General features: G+C 36.9%; 1 protein-coding gene across 4 annotated transcripts in view; it reads left to right on the forward strand.

The window, feature by feature from the left end:
• Positions 1-19877, forward strand: part of LOC109096812 (caskin-1-like) — a 50720-nt gene extending 30843 nt beyond the window's left edge. Inside the window, exons 6-22 of one of the 4 annotated variants that reach the window (XM_042738956.1) lie at positions 576-697; positions 4062-4170; positions 4621-4729; positions 4827-4921; positions 5451-5565; positions 8550-8789; positions 9994-10095; positions 11152-11351; positions 11480-11561; positions 11999-12108; positions 12642-12752; positions 13207-13308; positions 13992-14130; positions 14884-15827; positions 16093-16723; positions 17039-17867; positions 17988-19877. In XM_042738956.1, coding sequence (XP_042594890.1) covers positions 576-697; positions 4062-4170; positions 4621-4729; positions 4827-4921; positions 5451-5565; positions 8550-8789; positions 9994-10095; positions 11152-11351; positions 11480-11561; positions 11999-12108; positions 12642-12752; positions 13207-13308; positions 13992-14130; positions 14884-15827; positions 16093-16723; positions 17039-17867; positions 17988-18084 — 4137 coding nt within the window. In that variant the 3' untranslated portion in view covers positions 18085-19877. The remainder of the gene's footprint in view (positions 1-575; positions 698-4061; positions 4171-4620; positions 4730-4826; positions 4922-5450; positions 5566-8549; positions 8790-9993; positions 10096-11151; positions 11352-11479; positions 11562-11998; positions 12109-12641; positions 12753-13206; positions 13309-13991; positions 14131-14883; positions 15828-16092; positions 16724-17038; positions 17868-17987) is intronic. The other 3 variants (XM_042739016.1, XM_042739091.1, XM_042739159.1) reach the window with 3 other exon arrangements.
• The last annotated feature ends 276 nt before the right edge of the window (positions 19878-20153 follow it).

Here is a 20153-nt window from a genome sequence, read left to right on the forward strand (position 1 = left end):
GTATATACATTGAGATTGAGAATAATAATTTAGTATTTATGTACAGATTTTTTTTTTTCTTTTTACATCAACCTTCCCAGGGACTATAGATGAAAACTTGCCATCTTGGCTAAATCTGGCGCATTTTACATTGGTCTTAGGTATTATTATTCTGTATTGGACCTGATTAAAGGGATAGTTCAAAACACAAAAAAAAAAAAAATTCTGTCATCATTTACTCAACATCAAATTGTTCTAAACCTGTATGATTTTTTCTTCTTCTGCAGAACACGCACACACACACACACACACACACACACACACACACACACACACACACACACACACACACACACACACACACACACACAATCAAATATATTTGGAAGTTTTTGGTCCCCATTGACTTCCTTGCCGTTTTTTCTATACTATGGAAGTCTATGGGGATTATCAACTTTGATTACCAAAATATATTTTATGTTCAGCTGAAGAGAGAAACTTATACAGGTTTGAAACAGCTTGAGGGTGAGCAAATGATGACAGAATAATTATTTATTTTGTACGGTACACATGCATCTTTTCTGTGTTTTGTACAGGTGGTGCAGTTGCTCCTGAACAGTAACATGTGTGCTGCTATGTTAGAACCGAAGCCCTCCGATCCCAATGGCCTCAGCCCGCTCCATTTGGCTGCCAAGAATGGACATATCGAGATCATCAAGTAGGTGTTCACTGGACTTTATACTTCTGCACTTTATTTCAACATATGCGCTGAAGTTTTAACAGTGGAAAAGTCGTCATTTAGGTTACATCTTACATACATAAAAGGTTAAGTACACAGGCTGGTGCAGATCACATGAGCGCATTATTATAAAAGTGCTCATATGTTGCACATGTAATATGTCATGTATTATAACTTAAATCTCAAACTATCCACTGAGGTGATTAGAACAGATTTATCATCTATATTTTGAATATCATGTATTCTTGTCTTACCATGACTTTTAGTTTTGGTGAACAATTATATATATATATATAATTTTGAGGACCATAAACACTTTTTGCATTGTGGCATTACTTTCATGATAATCAAACACATTTCCCTCCTCTAGTTTTTATAAATGTTAAAAAATTATTTATATATCATAGCAGTACTTGTTGTACTGCCTTCATGTTGACTTTAATCAAAATTATTGTATTAAATATAATTTTTACAACCTTACTATATTTCTACACAGATTTTTTGAGGTTCTTCATAATTTGGACTCACATGACTTCTGTATACGAACATAATTTTATGTAGAATATACATTAAGGTTTTTAAAAAGTCTGGAGTCGCTAATTTAAAAAAAACAAACATTTTTCAAGAAATTAGTACAATGAGATTTATTAAGATTCATTCAGTTCAGCACAGATTCGTTAATTTGATAAAAAGTGACAGTAAAGACTTTTATGGTAGTGTATGTAAATTCTGCAAAACTAAAGCAAACCAAAGAGGTTATATGTGAATTTTATTTACATTTTGTTTTAATAAGGAATTGCACTAGTTTTATTATTGCTTACATTTAAGTGACAAAAAGTATGTGTGAAAGTGACATACAGCCAAGTATGGTGACCCATACTCAGAATTTGTGCTCTGCATTTAACCCATCCAAAGTGCACACACACAGCAGTGAACACACACACACCGTGAACACACACCCGGAGCAGTGGGCAGCCATTTATGCTGCGGCGTCCGGGGAGCAGTTGGGCATTTGGTGCCTTGCTCAAAGGCACCTCAGTCGTGGTATTGCTGGCCCGAGACTCGAACCCACAACCTTAGGATTAGGAGTCAAACTCTTTAACCACTAGGCCACGACTTCCCCACGACTTCCCTTTAGTAGTAATAAATTCGGTACAAGGGGACAGACATTGATGGCGCGAAATCCTGACACAGTGTTTAGATCACTGACACAAAACTGTCTCAGTTGCATGACTGATGTGCTAAGACAGGTCAGGAGCAAAGGGATCAGGGATGATGGGAGAAATGAAAGGCACTGTGGGCTGTCCGAGCAGTCCCTGGAGTCTTTATTCATTGGATTTGCACACACATATCCAAACCGTGTGTCCTCGTTTTTCCCTTTGATGGACATTGCCATCACTGCCTAGTGACGCACAACATTAATTAGTAATTTCATCACTTAATGCACATTTTAGGTTATTTGTGGATCAGTATGAATGTGTGTTTGTTTGGACAGGTGTGAAGGATACACTTTAGACTTAATATAAAGTGCTGCAAATTGATAATTACTTACATGTGTTTCAACCCTTCCAAGTTTTTATTTTAATAACCTTTTCCTGGAAAGTAGTGTTTATTAGTACAAACCCGATTCCAAAAAAGTTGGGACACTGTACAGATTGTGAGTAAAAAAGGAATGGAATAATTTACAAATCTCATAAACTTAAATTTTATTCACAATAGAATATAGATAACATATCAAATGTTGAAACTGAGACATTTTGAAATGTCATGCCAAATATTGGCTCATTTTGGATTTCATGAGAGCTATACATTCCAAAAAAGTTAGGACAGGTAACAATAAGAGGCCGGAAAAGTTAAATGTACATATAAGGAACAGCTGGAGGACCATTTTGCAACTTATTAGGTCAATTGGCAACATGATTGGGTATAAAAAGAGCCTCTCAGAGTGGCAGCGTCTCTCAGAAGTCAAGATGGGCAGAGGATCACCAATTCCCCCAATGCTGCGGCGAAAAATAGTGGAGCAATATCAGAAAGGAGTTTCTCAGAGAAAAATTGCAAAGAGTTTGAAGTTATCATCATCTACAGTGCATAATATCATCCAAATATTCAGAGAATCTGGAACAATCTCTGTGCGTAATGGTCAAGGCCGGAAAACCATACTGGATGCCCGTGATCTTCGGGCCCTTAGACGGCACTGCATCACATACAGGAATGCTACTGTAACGGAAATCACAACATGGGCTCAGGAATACTTCCAGAAAACATTGTCGGTGAACACAATCCACCGTGCCATTCGCCGTTGCCAGCTAAAACTCTATAGGTCAAAAAAGAAGTCATATCTAAACATGATCCAGAAGCGCAGCCGTTTTCTCTGGGCCAAGGCTCATTTAAAATGGACCGTGGCAAAGTGGAAAACTGTTCTGTGGTCAGACAAAACAAAATTTGAAGTTGTTTTTGGAAAACTGGGACGCCATGTCATCCGGACTAAAGAGGACAAGGACAACCCAAGTTGTTATCAGCGCTCAGTTCAGAAGCCGGCATCTCTGATGGTATGGGGTTGCGTGAGTGCGTGTGGCATGGGCAGTTTACACATCTGTAAAGGCACCAGCAATACTGAAAGGTATATCCAAGTTCTAGAACAACATATGGTCCCATCCAGACATTGTCTCTTTCAGGGAAGACCTTGCATTTTCCCAACATGACAAAGCCAGACCACATACTGCATCAATTACAACATCATGGCTGCGTAGAAGAAGGATCCGGGTACTGAAATGGCCAGCCTGCAGTCCAGATCTTTCACCCATAGAAAACATTTGGAGAATCATAAAGAGGAAGATGCGACAAAGAAGACCTAAAACAGTTGAGAAACTAGAAGCCTGTATTACACAAGAATGGGGCAACATTCCTATTCCTAAACTTGGGCAACTTGTCTCCTCAGTCCCCAGACGTTTACAGACTGTTATAAAAAGAAGAGGGGATGCCACACAGTGGTAAACATGGCCTTGTCCAAACTTTTTTGAGATGTGTTGATGCCATGAAATTTAAAATCAACTTTTTTTTCCCTTAAAGTGATACATTTTCTCAGTTGAAACATTTGATATGTCATCTATGTTGTATTCTAAATAAAATATTGAAATTTGAAACTTCCACATCATTGCATTCTGTTTTTATTCACAATTTGTACAGTTTCCCAACTTTTTTGGAATCGGGTTTGTATTAGTAAATTAGTAATAGAACTAAGACTGGAAAGATAGACTGTACTGTTTACAATAGTGTTGTCAAAGATTGTGTTGAAATAAAAATAAAATGCTTTTATGAAGTTTTCTTGTGTGTTTGTGTTCAGGTTACTGATCCAGGCTGGTATAGATATAAACCGGCAGACGAAATCAGGGACAGCGTTACATGAAGCTGCTCTCTGTGGGAAAACCGAGGCTGTACGACTGCTGCTGGATGTGAGTAATTCATCTGACTGCACACTGAATACCAATAAAGCTGTCTTGTATTGTGTGTGATGTCCAAAATGAACTTTTTGCCACATATGCCAGTGGTACAGTATGCATTCATAAAAAAAATAAATAAAAAAAGGCTGCCATTCAAACATTTGGAGTCACAATAAATAAGCCTCTCATGCTCACCAAGACTGCATCATAGTTTTTAGAAGAAACAACAATAGAAGAGTCATAACAGATGTCTTCTAGGTTGCGTGTGTTTGATTTGAAATATGACCAGCCAACTCTGCTTTATTTTCTCACCAAAGCCAACTTTTATATGCATTTGGTGCTTGTTGAGTGTAAATTTTGGTCCCTGGTTGTGTTTGGGAATTTGTTTATGTTTGTATATATGAATGAGTATCGACAGTGTAACCATTATGTACCATATGAATATGTTATCTGTCTCTCCAGAGTGGTATCAGTGCAGGGGTGAGGAACACATATTGTCAGACAGCGCTGGATATTGTTAACCAGTTCACCACTACCCAAGCCAGCAAGGAAATCAAACAGATGCTGAGAGGTACAATGGAAGAGAGTTTCTAAAAACACAAATTCACATAGAAATGTCCAAGGCTTTCTAAATTTGCTGGTATCTGTGTGTGTGTTCCTGCATACAGATGCATCAGCTGCCATGCAAGTGAGGGCTCTGAAGGATTACTGCAACAACTATGACCTGACAAGCCTCAATATTAAAGCAGGCGACATCATCACGGTAAAGAAGCCATTCTTGAACTGTAACAATGTAGCAAGGGGTGTATTTTCTGAAACTTAGCTAACCCTTACACCCAGGGATGGCATGCATATAATACTTTTTAAGGGGGAGGAAACACTTTTTAACTATATAGTGGTTCTTTATGTACACTACTATTAAAAAGTTCAGATCAGTAAGATTTTTTTTTTTTTAAAGAAATTAATACTTTTACTCTGCAAGGATGCCTTAAATTGATCAAAAGTAACAGTAAAGACATTTATAATGTTACAAAATTTTGCCATTTCAAATGAATGCTGTTCTTTTGAACTTTTGAGTGCTATGAAAATTGTTGTTCATAGTTCATTAATGTTAATGAATTGAATTTTATTAAATAAAACAATTAAATAAATTATCAAAAGACTAAAATAATGAGCAAAAGGAACATTTTTAAACTGACATTAGTTTAGTTTTGTCACATGGTGCAATGCATGCATGCCTTAGTAGCTTTCTCCTGCACGGCCATTCTGGAGCATTTCTGTTTGCTCCTCAGGTCTTGGAGCAGCATTCTGATGGACTATGGAAGGGCTGTATCCACGACAACCGTACAGGAAATGACCGCGTGGGTTACTTTCCCTCCAACATGGTGGAAGTCATCAAAAGGGCAGGTGTGTCATCGCATCATCACATAAGTCTGCTAGGTTGTCATGTGACACATATGCACATTTTACATTAAGGTCAATCTGAAGCTCATCTACCTAGAACCTGGCAAATAAGTGTCCGTTTGTGTGTGTGTGTGTGTATGTGTGTGTGTGTGTGTGTGTGTGTGTGTCTACGTGTATTTTGTATTTAGTGCATGCATTTCTACATACATATGTACGTGCATTTATTTTCATGTTTGTGTGTTAGGGATGGGTATTTTGTTTATTTTGTCCTCTTGAGTACTCAATAAATAAATCAACTAAGTACTAGGGGAGTAGACATCACTATTACTATTGGAACAAACCTCTAATTTGAAGTGTTATAAAATATATATATATATATATATATATATATATATATATATACATACATACACAGTGACACTTGAAAGTTTGTGAACCCCTTGCAGAATCTGTGAAAATGTGAGTAATTTTAACAAAATAAGAGCGATCATACAAAAAGCCGGGGGTGAAAACTTTTTGAATTTGAAAATCAAGGTAAATTATAATTGATTTGTTTTCTGGGAAACATGCAAGTTTCTTCTGTTGTTTCCGAATGGCAGTACTAAATGGAAAAAAATTATATTTCTACAAAATAAGAAAAATTTCTTCACCCTGTTCAAAAGTTTTCACCCCCTGGCTCTTAATGCATCGTGTTTTCTTCAGGAATATCAGTGAATGTTTGAACCTTTTTTAATAGTTGTGTTTGAGTCTCTCAATTGTCCTCACTGTGAAAAGATGGATCTCAAAATCATACAGTCACTAATGGAAAGGGTTCAAATATGCAAAAGATGCTGAAAAACTGAAGAATCTGCAGGACATGGAGGATTTTCTGAAGAACAGTGCTCAGTTTAACTGCTCAGAACAAACAAGAGACTCATGAACAACCATCACAAAACAAAAAAACAGTAGTAGATCATCCAGGTAACCACACCTAATTACACATTAATAATTTCAGCTATTTTTTTTTTGTCCTGTGGACTAAATGTAAACATATTTTATGTAAAATATCTTACTCAGGACAGTACTAAATAAAAAATAACATGCATGTTGTATGATCTCTCTTGTTTTGTTAAAATTACTCACATTTTCACAGATTCTGCAAGGGATTCACAAACTTTCAAGTGGCACTGTGTGTATATATATATACATGTATGTATGTATATATATATATATATATATATATATATGTGGATATATATTTTTTTTTTTTTTTCATTGAAATGATTTGAAGTTGTAAACATAATGAAATCACACAATTATTGTATTTTCACAATTGATCATAGCTTTCTGTATTTCAAAATGTGTACTCCTAGTGGATGTGTGTGGATGTGGATGTGTGGGTGGTCGTTCATTCGCTCCATATTCAACTGTCCTGCTCTTTATCACCAATCAAATGATTCTAATTAGAGGCGTCAGCTCGAAAAGACGAAAGAGAGAGTGAAAAACAAGACAGATGAGAGTGGCTCATCTATCTGTCACTGTTCAGTCATCTCTCCGTCCACCGAGTTTCCATGCCCCCCTTTATTTTCCTTCAACTCACATCAGTGGATTCTCACTTCTGCACATTCACACAGATGCAAACAGGCTATCACACATTTATACACACAGATCAGTGGCGGCTGCCTCTTCTTGAAAATGTGAAGAAACAACATCACTTATCAGTGTCAGAATGTGTATTCAGATTTACAGTTTTTATTCTGGTGTCTGTAATTTAATATGTAAAAAAAATACTTCTCAAACTATTACTTAACCAATGCCATTGAGGCTGTGTTGGGCTGGTTAGGATCCGGTCTATTTTAGAGAAGCTGGACTTTTAGGAAAATACAAAATATATAGTGATTTAAAATGGTGCTGCATGATTAATTTGAATAAAAACAAAATGATGTGGCCTAGTACAATTATCAAATTGCAAAGATTGCACTTTAATTCAATAAATATATGCTCTGCAGGTTTCAGAGTGAACTGTGGTTCTGTTTTCATGTATGCGTGAACAGCTCATGATCCGGTGCTTTCAGTGTCTCGGAGTGGATCAGTTTGCAGTAAATGCTACTCCACATGAACTCATCTCTGCATCTGCTCTGAGTTTGGGTGGCTTACTGAGCATTTTGGCAACATGAGCAAACTATCTTTACAAACTTTTAATTAGAAGTGCTTATAAACCAACTGATGATAACTAAATATAAGCTCCTGCAGTTTACTGCAGAAAAAATTCAACCAATTGACCAATTTCACATTAATGATATTAAATGATAGCTCATTGTTTTTTTCCAAAGCAAACAGCACTCACAATGCTCTCATAAACTTTCATTGAAGTCTGAGACCCAAAATAGTGTGTTTAGAGCCTCTTGTTGGATAAACATTGAAATGTGCGCCATTAAAATCAGTGGTACAGGTATGTGCCATGGACTCCCAGTGGAGCTCTATGGGCTGTGTGATTACTAAATCCATTGCTGGGTTTTACTTAACACTTTTTTTCACATTTTTACTTCAACATTGAAATGCACCAATATTGAATTGTATTATATATTGATTAATGTTCTGTGTATAGATGACACTCCAACACGGTTCAAATCCCTATTATCTCATTTTTTGTTGCATGAAAGTATGTAGTCTGCATGCATGTAGTCCACATGCATAGCGCATAGATCAGTTGTAAATATGTTTTGTTTCTTTTTTTTCGTGGGGGGTGTATTGCAAGTATATGTTTTGTGGAAATAGTATGCATGAGTACAGTCTTTTGTTTTGTTTTTTTTATTTAGTTTCCTAAACTTGAATGTAAATACGTTCATTTTTACCTCGCATTTTAACTTATAGAGTAAAGATAAGCTCAACGATAGAGTTAGACATTTTTGCTTGAACATGTTTTGTTTTGTGTTTCCTTTCCTGTTTTTTGTTGTTCTTGTTCTTGTTGTTTGTGTTTTTTGGTGTTGCCGTTCTGTTGTACCTAGGTCCCTCGACCCAACAGTATCTTAAGATACAGATCTGTCCGCCAGCAATTGGTTCAGTTGTCATGGTGAACGGTGACTCCTCCCACATTTTTTCTCTGCCCCTCATTTCCCGACCCCCTCCTACCCAGCCCCTTACCCATCAGCCCCTCTTCACCTCATTTGGCTATAATATGCCTACCTGCAGCACATTTGGGTTTGAACCAGCCTCCTCCTGCTCAGAGGAGCCACAAAAAGAGACAGGTATAAACACACACATACACAGTCAGAAAAATACACACATTTTCCCATCATGAGCATATCATATCATAAACCTGTTTTTTTTTTTTTTTTTTTTTACTCAATAGTAAAATGCAGTAAACAGATGTGAATCTGAATGACATTGTAAAAGTCGGATGTGAAAAAAAAGCAGTCCGTTATATTTGGGTCAATCTGAATAAATTAAATCAAGAAAATGTCCAGGTCATATTACACCCCAAGGTTTAAAATCATATTTTGCAAGAAGAAAATATATGTATGTGTATATATATATATATATATATATATATATATATATAAATATATATATATATACATATATTTTAACCATTATGACATTATTTTATGTGTCAATTAAGCACATTTCTACCCAATTCTCTTTACCATATAGTGCAAAAATGATCATAATATGAAAAAGCATACACTATTTAGCATTTCATGATTATATATCATATACACTACTGCTCAAAAGGGTCAATATGGTTTTTGTAGTTAATTAATACTATTCAAAGAGGAAAAAATGGATGACAGTAAAAAGCATTTATAATGTTAGAAAAATTATACTTCAAATAAATGCTGTTCATTTGAACTTTCTATTCACCAAAGAAACCTAAAAATTGTATCATGGTTTCCTCAAAAATATTAAGCAGCACAGCTATTTTCTACATTGATAATAAAAAGAATTGTTTCTTGAGCCACAAATCAACATATTATAATGGCTTCTTAAGGATCATGTGACATTGGAGTAATGCTGAAAATTCGACTTTGCCATCACAGGAATTAATTATTTTTATAAGAAATTAAAATATATATATTTGAAATTGTAATAATAGTAGATAATATTATTGTTTTACTGTATTTTTGAATTAAATTAATGCAGACAAGGTAATCATAATAGATTTATTTAAATTTAGACTAGCTAGACATAACATTTCACAGCTGATTTTTTTGTAATTCAGAAAGGGGTCTGAATATTTTCTTGCATGAAACTGTGTTTGCAAACACAACATATTTTCATCAGCAAGGCTCTCTGATTACTGACGGATATGCTACAGTCCACTTGAACTGCCCCAAGTGATCCCTTTGCTATCTGCTCCCTCTGTGTGTATCTGTGGTTGCCAATTAGGAGTTTGCAAAGCAGTGTTTTTCATTCTTACATCACTGTGTTTGTGTGTGTGATATCTTTCAGGCTCAAGGGGATCTGTTTCCAGCCCTCATGGTTCTCCAACCTTCAGTGGCCAGCAGAGCGGCGCTAATGAGGAGATTTGGGTACTCAGAAAACCTTTAGCTGGTAAATAGTTTTTTAATGGACAGTTGAGGTGACGTTATACTTTATCTAAAACTACTTTTATTATTTATATTTATTATGTTTGCAGCTTTAATTATGGTCTCATATTAATTAAGAGACCACATAAAGAGTTTTTTTATACACTACTTTTCAAAAGTTTTGAGATCAGTAAGGTTTTTGACAGCATGCAATACACATTTTATTCTTATAATTTTAAATAACTGTTTTCTGTTTTGATAAGATTATAATATTTTAAAATAATATTTTTTTCCTGTGATGCAAAGCTGAATTTTCAGCATCATAACTCCAGTCTTCAGTGTCACATGATTCTTCGGAAATCATTCTAATATGCTGATTTGCTGCTCAAGCAACATTTCTTAAGATTATCAATGTTGAAATTAGTGGTGCTGCTTAATATTGTGTGGAAACAGTGATCAATTTTTTTCAAGATTCTTTGATCAATAGAAAGATCCAAAGATCAGTATTTATTTTAAATATATAGATTTTTTTTTTTGTAACAATGTAAGTCTTTATTGTCTTTTAATCAATTGAATGTGTTTATGTTGAATATAATTATTAATTTCTTATAAAACTCTTACTAAATACCAAATATACAAAATAAATAAATAAAAATAAAATAAAAAAGATTGTTAGTGTATAAACAAACAGGACTATTTAGTACATATACAATTTTTTTCCATGGACGAATTTTGCAGAATTTCTGACCTTTTTCGTAATATTAAAGTAAAATTTGCGCATTCAGTTATGGTTCTCATGCATCTCGTGACACAATGTGGCAGCAATATGGTTAAATGTTGTAAAATTAACGCAACCTCAAAAAAGAGATTTGATTGTTACAACAGAGGATGATCCAAATACTTTACCTTATAAGACGTTAATGTTATTTGTCAGCAACCTAAATACACGCTAAACTACTTAATATGCATCCTGAATCTCTCCTGTTTCTATTTAAGGCAAATAAAGCAAACATACACAAAACTTAAATACTCAGCAGTTCTTTATTTCTGCTTTCTTGCATGATACACTTGTATCTGCCAGCAGTGGGCAGTGTTGGCAGTATGGGCAGCACAGGCAGTCTCACCAGTGGACGTTCAACTACTAGCGGACAAAGCAGTAATGCCAATGCTCACCTCACCAACTCACCTGTGCCAGTGCCAACCACCCCCACACACTCACCCGGAGTGAACACGCATGGCCTCAATGTCCCAGGACTGCATGCTCAGGCCGAGGGTGCGAAGGTGTGACACACACAAAGCCCATAAATACACAAAGGACAGATGTGTAAAGTCTCTCTTTGTCTGTCTTTCTCTCTAGTTCTTTCTGAAATTATTGATCATGTATGTGTGCATTTGTGTGTGTGTCTTAGCTGTTGGCCACGGTGCTGTCCCAGTCAGCAAAAGCAAAAGAACATCTTATGGACCAATCTCAGATTTTAGATCCTAATTCAGGTACTGCGATGTGTGTGTGTGTGTGTGTGTGTGTGTGTGTGTGTGTGTGTGTGTGTGTGTGTGTGTGTGTGTGTGTGTGTGTGTGTGTGTGTGTATATATATATATATATATATATATATATATATATATATATATATACCGATTTCTCAGGAACTATCTATCTATCTATCTATCTATCTATCTATCTATCTATCTATCTATCTATCTATCTATTTAAATCAGATATCAGTTAAAGCCCTAATAATGTTGAAATAATAGACTGATGATCGAATACAGGTTTGTCTCATATGTCTGATTTGTACACATCTCATATGTCCACTGTGCTTTGCCTCCAGATGTTTTAATAAGCCCATACTTCTATTCAGAGATAGAAATGTAGATATAATAGACAGATATAATAGAAATAATAATTGTATTATTTAATTTTTTCCCATAGCACCTTCTCAGCACACACAGAGCGCATCTGCTGTCCCACGTCAGCAAAGGAAGAAACCCTTTGTGGATCCATTGCTCCAGAGGAAAGATGAAACTTCAGCTGAGAACAAGGCAAGTGTGTGTTTGTGTGGTGGACCAGATTTGTTTATGTGAATCATAATGTGTCTATATTTGTCTCTTGGATGGTCAGATACTTGGTGCATGTTTTAATGAAATGAAATTAAATTAAAATTAAGTTTGATCATACACTTATAAACATATTACAGTTCAACAAGATTTATCAGAAATGTTAATTTGTAAGAAAAAGTTGTTGCTTTGTTAGTAAGTACTGTAATGCCATCATGCTATCAGATAATAATACCATGGTACTTTGATATATCAAACCACTGAATGGTTTAATGTTAGGGTTTAACTCAAGGTTTTTTAAAGAATATATCCAAAAACCACAGTACCTTGATACCTTTTGGTTAGTGAAGTATGATTCTGAATCAAGTATGTTATTTGCTGCCACACAGTGGTTAGAGTGTGTACTGCCTGACACACTTTAATTTCACATTTCAGCCTTTGGAATCATGAATCTGTCAAAGGAATGTCTGAATTATTGATGTGTTTCTGTCTTTCCCTGCCATGTGTGTGTGCTGTAGAGCTCAGAGGCTGTTGTTGAATGGCTCACTAGTGCACAGCTGCAGTTCTACACAACAAACTTTCTCACTGCTGGTTATGACCTGCAGACAATAAGCAGAATGACACCAGAGGTAATGCAAACACACAAAGCTTAATGAATGAATGAATTAAATTGATTTAAAGTGATTAATAATTTTTTCTGTTAAAAGATAGAATAAATGTTTCATACTGTATTTATTTACGCATAGTGGCCCCAAATAGTATTTCGATACCTTCGACACAAAATATGATTAGAACAATCAAATATTTTTTGAGAAGAACTTGAGAACTGTCTTGGTTCCACTGTACATTATAGTGACAGTCAGTCATTTTTGAATATAATATAATATATATATATTCCAAAAGTGGTTTATACAGTATATTATTCTTCTGTTATGTATATTTAAATTGGTTCTAACAGTTATTTATATCAGTTTTGAGATTTCTTAAGCTGTGTGTGTGTGTGTGTGTGTGTGTGTGTGTGTGTGTGTGTGTGTGTGTGTGTGTGTGTGTGTGTGTGTGTGTGTGTGTGTGTGTGTGCCACAGGACCTCACTGCTATTGGGGTGACAAAACCAGGACACAGGAAGAAAATGCTTTCAGAAATCAGCAAAATAAACATCCCAGATTGGATACCTCAAGAAAAAACTGTAAGATAATTGAAGTGGTGTCCCAGAACTCTGGAATTTAAAACATAAAGGACATAAAAAAAGAAAATATACAGAAAGCTTTATAGTTTTTATAATAATAATAATAATAATTAAATAAAATGAATAAGAAGTATTTAAGATCCTGTACTGCGCCTAGGTTTCTATTCAAATAAGTAGATGTACAGTTTGACGTTATATGGTAGAACAAGATTAGCAGGCCTTACACAAACTTGTGGAGTCATTGAACCAAAAGAAAGCCAAAACAAATATTAAGAAATTCTGAAATTTCTTTTATATACAGTCATGGCCAAAAGTTTTGGCAGTGACATAAATTTTGTGTTTTGCATAGTTTGCTGCTTCAGTATTTGTAGATTATTTTTCCACATGTTTCTATGGTATACTGAAAAACAATGATAAGCATATCATAAATTAAAAAGCTTTTATTGGCAAAATATTTACAGCTTGTTCCTTGTCCTTTGTGCCCATTTGTGACTGTTGTTTTGGCCATGACTGTATATAAAGTGGTTTGCTGAATTTCTATATAATTAGAGAAGTTCTGTTAGCCTGTTTTCACTAGATTTTAGATTTTGGATCCTATTGTATGTATATACACACATGAACTGTACAGGTGCAGCTGAACTTTCTGATCATATCAGTTACTAAGTTTTTGTGTAACCATGTAGTCAACCCTGGCTGAATGGCTGTCTGCAATTGGTCTCAGTCAATACTACCAGACTCTGGTTCAGAACGGCTACGACAATATGGACTTCATTAGTGATATTACCCTGGAGGACCTAAAGGAGATCGGCATCACTAAACTAGGCATGTATACTACACATACTTATGTTTATATTTATAATAAACATATTTTTTTAGAAATACTCCTGCTGAAAAGACAGGCATAGTTGTTCATTAGTATATTGTGTTTTGGATGGTGGTCTGTGTGTCCAACCAGTTTTCTTATCTAACTTTACCAGCAAGACTTTTTGCTACTAAATGTCATGAGGAATAAGAGGACATTTGAATACTCTGAAGCATAGAAATTGAATAAATTGGATATCAGATATATATCATATGCAAGTTTTAGCCATAATGTAAAAAAAACTCTTAAGTTTCTTCTTTTGTTCTCTCTGTTCCTCTGTGGTGGTACTAGAACTTTCAAGAAGATGGTGGATACCTCTTCTGTCAGCACTTGACTTAAAGGGGTCATATGACATTGCTAAAAATAACATTATTTTGTGTATTTGGTGAAATGTAATGTGTTTACGCAGTTTAAGGCTAAAAAAAACATTATTTCCCACATACTGTATATTATTGTTGCTCTTTGTGACTTTATGGATCTTCTGTATGCACAAACAGCTTTTAACACTCCAAAGACAAAGGAAAACATGAAATTGGATCATATGACTCCTTTAAACCACAATCAGGCCTGAAACTTGTCAATGTCAGGATACCAGGTGCCATTGATGCTGTTCCAATAATTTATGCTGGTCCTTTCAGCAGGGAAATGTTTACAGGTTAAACCTAATAAACAAAAATAATAACTTTCCAACTCTGCCTTTTCTTTTCCACCAGGACACCAAAAGAAGTTGATGTTAGCCGTCAAACGACTGAGTGAATCTCTAGAAGCATACATTCCCACCAAGGAGAGCCAGTTAGAAGGAAGCACAGATTCAAAACAATCATTAGAAACCCGCACAGAACCAGATGAGAACTCTGTCCCCTCTGTTCGTATACGTAAAAGAACGGAGGGGCGTAGCTCTCCCAGGCACAGCACCCAAGGGCGGGGCATACAAAGAGCTAATGCGCCCCCTCCTCTGAAGAAACCCAGTTCAATTGAGAGTCCCACCCCAACACCTCCACAAACCCCTACTAAAGGCAGAACTTCATCTTCTGCTTCAAATTCTCCTTCACACACTCCTTCCTCCCCGCTAAAAACACAGAGCAGGGCCAGAGGGCCTTGTGACTCTCCCCGTTCACATGCTCATGCTCGTACTGTCCCATTACTTTGCCTACCATCTGAAGGAGAAACCAAAGTGGGCAATGGTCAAACTCAGCTCCAGCCAAGACGTGGACAGTCTATCGCTACTGATGCTGGGCGTGACTTACCCATGCCAGACTCCTCTGTGAAATACGCCACACTAGGTGGACATAGGGTTACTCCCAGCAGCTCTTCAAGAGCCTCTAGTGAAACCCTTGACATCAACAGCGTCAATCGCAGTCAGTCATTCGCTACAGCTCGGCCACGCAGACGGACTCGTCCTCCAACTCCTCCAAAACGTTCATGCTCTTCCATTTCCACTGGTAACCTGGCTGACGAGGCTGTGGCTGATGATGCAAGGTTTTGCGAAAATAGTGCTTACAATTTGTTACTCAATGTGACATATAGGGAACGCAGACGTAGTGACTGTGGCATTGCCTCAGAAAAAACTTCATCTGGGGGCAGTGTTAGAGACATTGCAGCCATGCTTGAAATGTCCAATCTCAGAAGCAGTGGTAAAGGAAGTGGTTATCTGCAGGTAATTAAACAGTTTTAGGCATTGTTTTAAGCTACCATGACTAATGCCCAATGGCCCAATGCTTGTTTAGGCACATACAATTGATCTTACAATGCATTTCAAAACAATTTACAAATTAAAATGTTCTGTTTAGAAATACATGAGCTTCCACATTTTTTCTGATGCATACACCATGTAACTGGATAGACAAAGTAACTGTGAACTATGTAATGCATTAACATTTTACTGATACCCAGCTGGGTTTTGATGTTTTACCTGTTCCCAGGCAAGCCATAACCTCCTGCGGCAGAACCGTGAAGTTATGAATTCCGACGCAGATAGTCGCCGTCGCACAATCAGTGAATTTTATGACTCTCATAAGCAGCCTGATGATGATGTACAAGAGGCAGAGATGAGCCAAGCCATGCAGGACCCCACACATCTTAGACCAGCACCTTGTGAAACCCAACCAGTTAAACAGACCCCTGAACCACGCCCACGTTCCATGATCACTCATCTGGAAGGTGGAGTTTCCTCTCTGCCACATGAGGAGTGGTCACGGATGGAAGCCACAGCAACTTTGAGAAGACCACGACCACCAAGTTACTCAGATAGTGAACATTTTAATCTGACAGAAACAAGTACTATAAAGCGAAGGCCCAAAGCATTGGCTCCACCACAGAGTAATGGCACTGATGGAGATGGGCCAGAAAACTTTCGGAGAAGGCCTGTATCAGAAGCTTGTGTTGGAGATGGTGGTAGGGAGGAAGAACTGCAACATGATGGCTTTGGTTCTCTTCCCAGACAAATGAAACCCCCAGTTTCACCAAAACCAGCAATGGCCCTTCGAAAACCTGATCCGCCAACTCCTACAAGGAGGGTTCCCTTACCTGGACCAGAAGGTCAACATAGCCCAGGTAACAATGTAATCTATTAGGTTATTAAGTTTCTTATATTATTTCACTCTGTCCTGCAAACTGGTCTATCTGTAGCAAACTAGCAAGCAAGCATAAACCAGCCTAGCAAGCCAACAAGACATTCATGCATGCATGAAATTCATTAGTATTTTTAGACAGTTTCTCAAGGAAACTAGGTCTCTGCTTAGCTTGTATTTTGGATTTATATGGCTAGATAGCAACAGAGGTCTTCATGATTTATGGTTAATGTGGTAAAATAACTTTCTGAAATTATTTGGACAGGTTGTATATTATGGTTTCTTTGTTTCTTTATAGTGGAGGTTAAGAAAGTCCCTCCTCCAGTATCTCCCAAGCCAAGTCCGCCTCCTATATTGCCCAAACCAGTGAAAATCAAGCCAGTCCATACCATCGGAACTCCCAGCTCTCCTCAGACAGATGTTCTTAGCCCATCCAGTGCCTCCTTTAGCCCTGTTCCAACTGAGCAATTGGAGCATCCACCACAGATTTTGAGTCCAGTCACCTCAAAACCAATGGATGGGACCATGCTTTCCCCACATGTAGCAACTTCTCCAGCTCAAAGCCCACAGACGCCTCAGACGCCTCAGACTCCCCAAACTCCACAAACACCATCTACACCAGGTTCAGGCTCGGCTCCAGTGAAGCCCCCAAGGTCTTCCATGGCTGGTCTCTCAGTCGACATCCCAAGCCCTCTGGAAGTGGAACTGCCTGGAGTGGATGTACAAAAGAAGCTGAGAGAAGTAGAGAAACAGAGAGAGGAAGATGACGTTAGAAAGCAAGAAAGAGTAGAGGAAGTTGGAATTGCTAGAATGGAAAGGACAGGTCTGATCCAGGTGGATCAAACATTTCAAGGTGAACAAGTCCTGTTTTCAGGTACAGGGGAGGGAGCAGGACCAGTGGTAATGAGAAGGAGGAAGGTAGGTGTAGCCAGACAGACACAAGTAGAGGGTGAACCACAAGATGGAGATAGAAGACAGACAGAGGTGGAAAGCCAAGGCTTATTGAAGGTTGCTGAATCTGAGGGATCTGCTTCAGGGGACATAGTACAACTCAGACTGGAGGAGACCAGTGCATCCCTGGCTGCTGCTCTAGAAGTAGTAGAGGAGAAGATTAAGAAAGATGACAGGTACATAAGTAGATATTTCTGACACTAACACAAAGTATTAGATCTTTCTTCTGCAAAATGTTATTTGTTGAAACCTTTTCCATTCTGTCTATTCTAATTTCTCTTTCTTTTCCTTCTCAGCTCCATTGTGGACAACAAGAGCACAGGCAACATTCTTGATGATATTGGCAGCATGTTTGATGATCTTGCGGACCAGTTGGAGGCCATGCTAGATTAAAAATAAAGAGGTATATGAGAGTCCTTTAGGAGTGTGAAACTTAAGGTTGTTGAAGTTTCTCAGTGAAGACCACTGGGATGCCAACTCAGCAGGATTGGAAACTCAATAGGGCAACATGTTTAAAAGTCAAACTACAATTGAGCATCTCTGAGAAAAAGCCTAAGATCAAAATTTTGACTAACATCAAGCCCCTTTCATTCTCCACCAGCCTTTCCTCTAGTGGCCAGAGTAGGTACTGCAAGTACATTTTCTGGCCTGCAAATGTGATCAGCTGTCATTCTGCTTCCTGAGATAAGCACAATTTTAAGAGAGACTATGTGACAGGATTTCTAAATATAATTTAAGCAGAGAAATGCTAATATGTATGAGTGTGTGTATATGTGTGTACTACATGTGGGTTGAGTCGAATATCGATGAATATTTCTTTTGATGACAGTGCTAAGAGCAGTGAAGGTACATCATATTCTCTTTTATGATGTTAGGCAGCTGTATTGTTCTGTTCTGTATCGATCTCTGCTATGAGCTTGTCCACATGTAAAGGGGAACTTGAAATTTCACCTTGTGGTCTTCAGCTGGACAAGTTACTGAAAAACACTTGGTTTGGACTAAATAAATATGAAGAGCACAGCCCCATTTATGACCCTGAAAATATTCTGACTTTTTTTGGACTAATTTGTCTTTGTTCCCTTGAAGTATAATGAAGAAATGCTTTGGACTTAAAGAGGTATATTGTAAACTTTATGTATGTTATTATTGTTGTTGCTGCTGCTGTTGTTGTTGTTGTCAGTTTGTGTGAATGTTTGACTGTGTAGTGTAGTTTTGCATTGACAAATCCCACCCTGCCCAAAGTGTAATACATAGTTATAGACAGGATACAGAATAAGATGCTGGAAAGAATAGTGTATATATGACACATAGGTTATAGTTATCATTGATAGTCTAGAGTATGGAATGCATTGATAAGGAATGCTACAGACACCTGCTAATTCCTAATGTGCTCTAATAAGTGTTTATGTGTGTGTGTGTTTGTTTGTGTGTTAGGAGGGAAGGTCTGTTTGAGAGTGAGACTATTAGGAAGTGTGTGTTTATAGTTTTGGGAAAGAGACAGTATGTTTGTCTTCTCTTACAAAAAATGTACCATGTTTTTGGACATGGTGCCATGGTATTTTTGAAGTATTTTGGATGACCATGTAAATTCTATAGTACAGGATTATGGAGATCATAAATAGCATGGTAGAGTACCAAGAACTGTTGCATCGCCATTTGATACCATAGTACCACCACAGTACTTTTTTGTAAGGGCTGAGTGTGTGTTGATCTCTTGAACAGTGCAATTATTCCTGTTTTGTCATGCAAACTAAAAAAAGACTTGCTGACAGAAGAAGATGCATATTCTATACAAGTGGCTAAAATTAGATAATACACGACTATGTCATCACAAGATGTATAAGAATACAGAGCAATATTTTTATCCATGCACCATGTTATTAATTTAGCTTTATAAGTGATACTTAAAAACCAGCCATCTGGGATACAACATCCGACAATCATGACAATGTTGTCCTTGATTATGACCCTGCAAAGTCAGTGGAATAGATGTTGGAGTATAAAAACTTTTACAGTGTAAAACTGTGTAATAATCAGTTGTTATTTTGTGTAAACCTTCAGATGGCTAATGTGTTTGTCTGACCCTGGTGAAAAAAATCATCAAAGACCTCTTCCATGTAAAAAGCATTGAGAATATGTGGAATTAATATAAATAAATTGTTATGATTATAAACACAGTGGCATCTGAGAATTTGGTCAAGCATTTTTTATTTCATATTAAGGAATGTTATTAAATGTTTTATGCTTCTATTTGCAGTAGTTCATAATATGCTACTCATAAGCAATGCATGATTAATTTGTCTTTAAATTTATGTAACAACAACAACAACAACAACAAAAACCTTCACCTTTAGACGTTGTCCTCTCCTTAGACTTTGCAGATCCATATACCAGAAAAAGTGGCTGCAGTGTGCAATTTCTGCACCACTGCTAAATGGAATTGATAAAATAACAACTATTTC

This window comes from Cyprinus carpio, chromosome A1 (assembly GCF_018340385.1).
Source record: "Cyprinus carpio isolate SPL01 chromosome A1, ASM1834038v1, whole genome shotgun sequence".
Lineage (NCBI taxonomy): Eukaryota > Metazoa > Chordata > Actinopteri > Cypriniformes > Cyprinidae > Cyprinus > Cyprinus carpio.